Source organism: Volvox carteri (genome assembly GCF_000143455.1).
Source record: "Volvox carteri f. nagariensis unplaced genomic scaffold VOLCAscaffold_27, whole genome shotgun sequence".
Taxonomy (NCBI): Eukaryota; Viridiplantae; Chlorophyta; class Chlorophyceae; order Chlamydomonadales; family Volvocaceae; genus Volvox; species Volvox carteri.
Genome location: NW_003307570.1, coordinates 886,921 through 888,453, shown reverse-complemented (window position 1 = coordinate 888,453; position 1,533 = coordinate 886,921). Strand labels below are relative to the sequence as shown.

Below are 1,533 nucleotides of genomic sequence, written 5' to 3'. Positions count from 1 at the left end.
CTCCCCCCTCCCCCCTTCCCCCTCCCCCCTCCCCCCTTCCCCCTCCCCCCCCCACCTGGTACAGCAGGGGCTCCATATCCAGATGTTCCTTGCCCGCTATGCGGTACAACAAGGACGCTATGGCGCGAGGCACCTCGGGGGGCAGGGAGCGGTAGCAGGCTAGCAGCTGTACGGCAAAGTAGATGACGGCGGGCTGGGCCAGCTTGCCGCGGATCTTGGAGGTCAGGTCCAGGGGCCTCTCCACCCCCCCCCCTCGCCCCCTACGACCACCACCGCCCCCCGCGTCGTCGTCCTCGTCCTCATCCTCATCATCGTCATCGTCTTCATCGCCGCCATCGCCCTGGTTTAATTACACCGAATGATAGGCAAACAGGCGGGTGTGGTTTCGGAGCAGGAGGTGGGGGATCGGCGGTCAGGGACAAGATAACGGTAGGGAATTGATGTGCGCGTGACTATTAAAATGGTAACTACGTCAGAATTGTAGATTATTAGGTGAACCGGTGCCGGAAGAAAACAATCGAAATGGTGGATGCCGGATGTGAGAGAGAGAGAAAGTGTGTCTGTGTGTCTGTGTGTGTGAGAGAGAGTGTGTATGTGTGCGTGTGTGTGTTTTCGTCTGGCCGCCTTCCCTGGTCGCGAGGCTCCCTCCTTAACCATCCCCCTCAACCCCCGGTGCCCTTCCACAGGTACGAGAAACCCCCGACCTACGTCGCTCTGATCTACCCTGATCCCCGCCCCCTCTTTCGCCCCCTGCATCCCGCCCCAACCCCCCCCCCCCCGAGCTCACAAGGCCAAAATACACACACACACACATCCAACCCCCGTGCCTCCCCGGGGCTCACCTCCTCCAGCTCGTCCAGGGGGGCCTTGCCACTGCCACCAGCCCTCTTCCCCCCCTCGCCCTCCTCGCCTCCTCCTTCACCCCCCTCTCCCCCCTCCCCCTCCCCGGCGTCCCCCTCCTTCTCCCCCTCCCCCTCCTCCTGCTCGAGCTGCTGCTTCTTCCTCTTGCCGACCCCACCGCGCCGCTTCTTGGCACGAACCAGAAACCCCCCCCGCTCCAAGGCAGTAGTCTGTCGTACATCCGCAGTACGTAATGTACGGACATGATGAGGTCACATGCGTAGCTTCTAGACTGGCGAGTGGGGGCGAATGACGTCATCAGGCGGGACAGCACGGGAAGCAGCCCGCTCTCCTGCGGCAATAAAAGAATATTGCGTTGTTAGAGAGGTGATGAGGAGGGCTGGGGGGAAGGGGCCAAGAGGTGAAAAGGGGGGCGGTGGACGGGTGTATGTGTGTACGTGTGTGTTTTATAAGCCGTGAACGGGGGAAGGGGCCATATATATGCGATGACCCAAGTTGCCCGCATCAGTCGTACTCCAGGGGGGCCAGGAGTAGGGGTGAGGGGTATGGGAATCTGACGCAGGTTGGGTCCAGGCATGAGGGGATTTCAAATACACACCGTGCGGATATCTCCCCTCTCTCCCCCGACACCCACACCACCCCGGGGCAGGCAGGCTTTGCACCCCCTGCTGC

At 61.9% G+C, this 1,533-nt stretch overlaps 1 protein-coding gene across 1 annotated transcript in view; it reads right to left on the bottom strand.

Moving 5' to 3' along the window:
* VOLCADRAFT_92689 (uncharacterized protein) overlaps positions 1–1,533 on the bottom strand; it is a gene marked incomplete at both ends in the record, with an annotated part of 21,755 nt that overhangs the window by 12,726 nt on the left and 7,496 nt on the right. The window contains 2 exons of the mRNA XM_002951987.1: positions 56–340; positions 843–1,070. Of these exons, the coding sequence (XP_002952033.1) occupies positions 56–340; positions 843–1,070 (513 nt within the window). The remainder of the gene's footprint in view (positions 1–55; positions 341–842; positions 1,071–1,533) is intronic.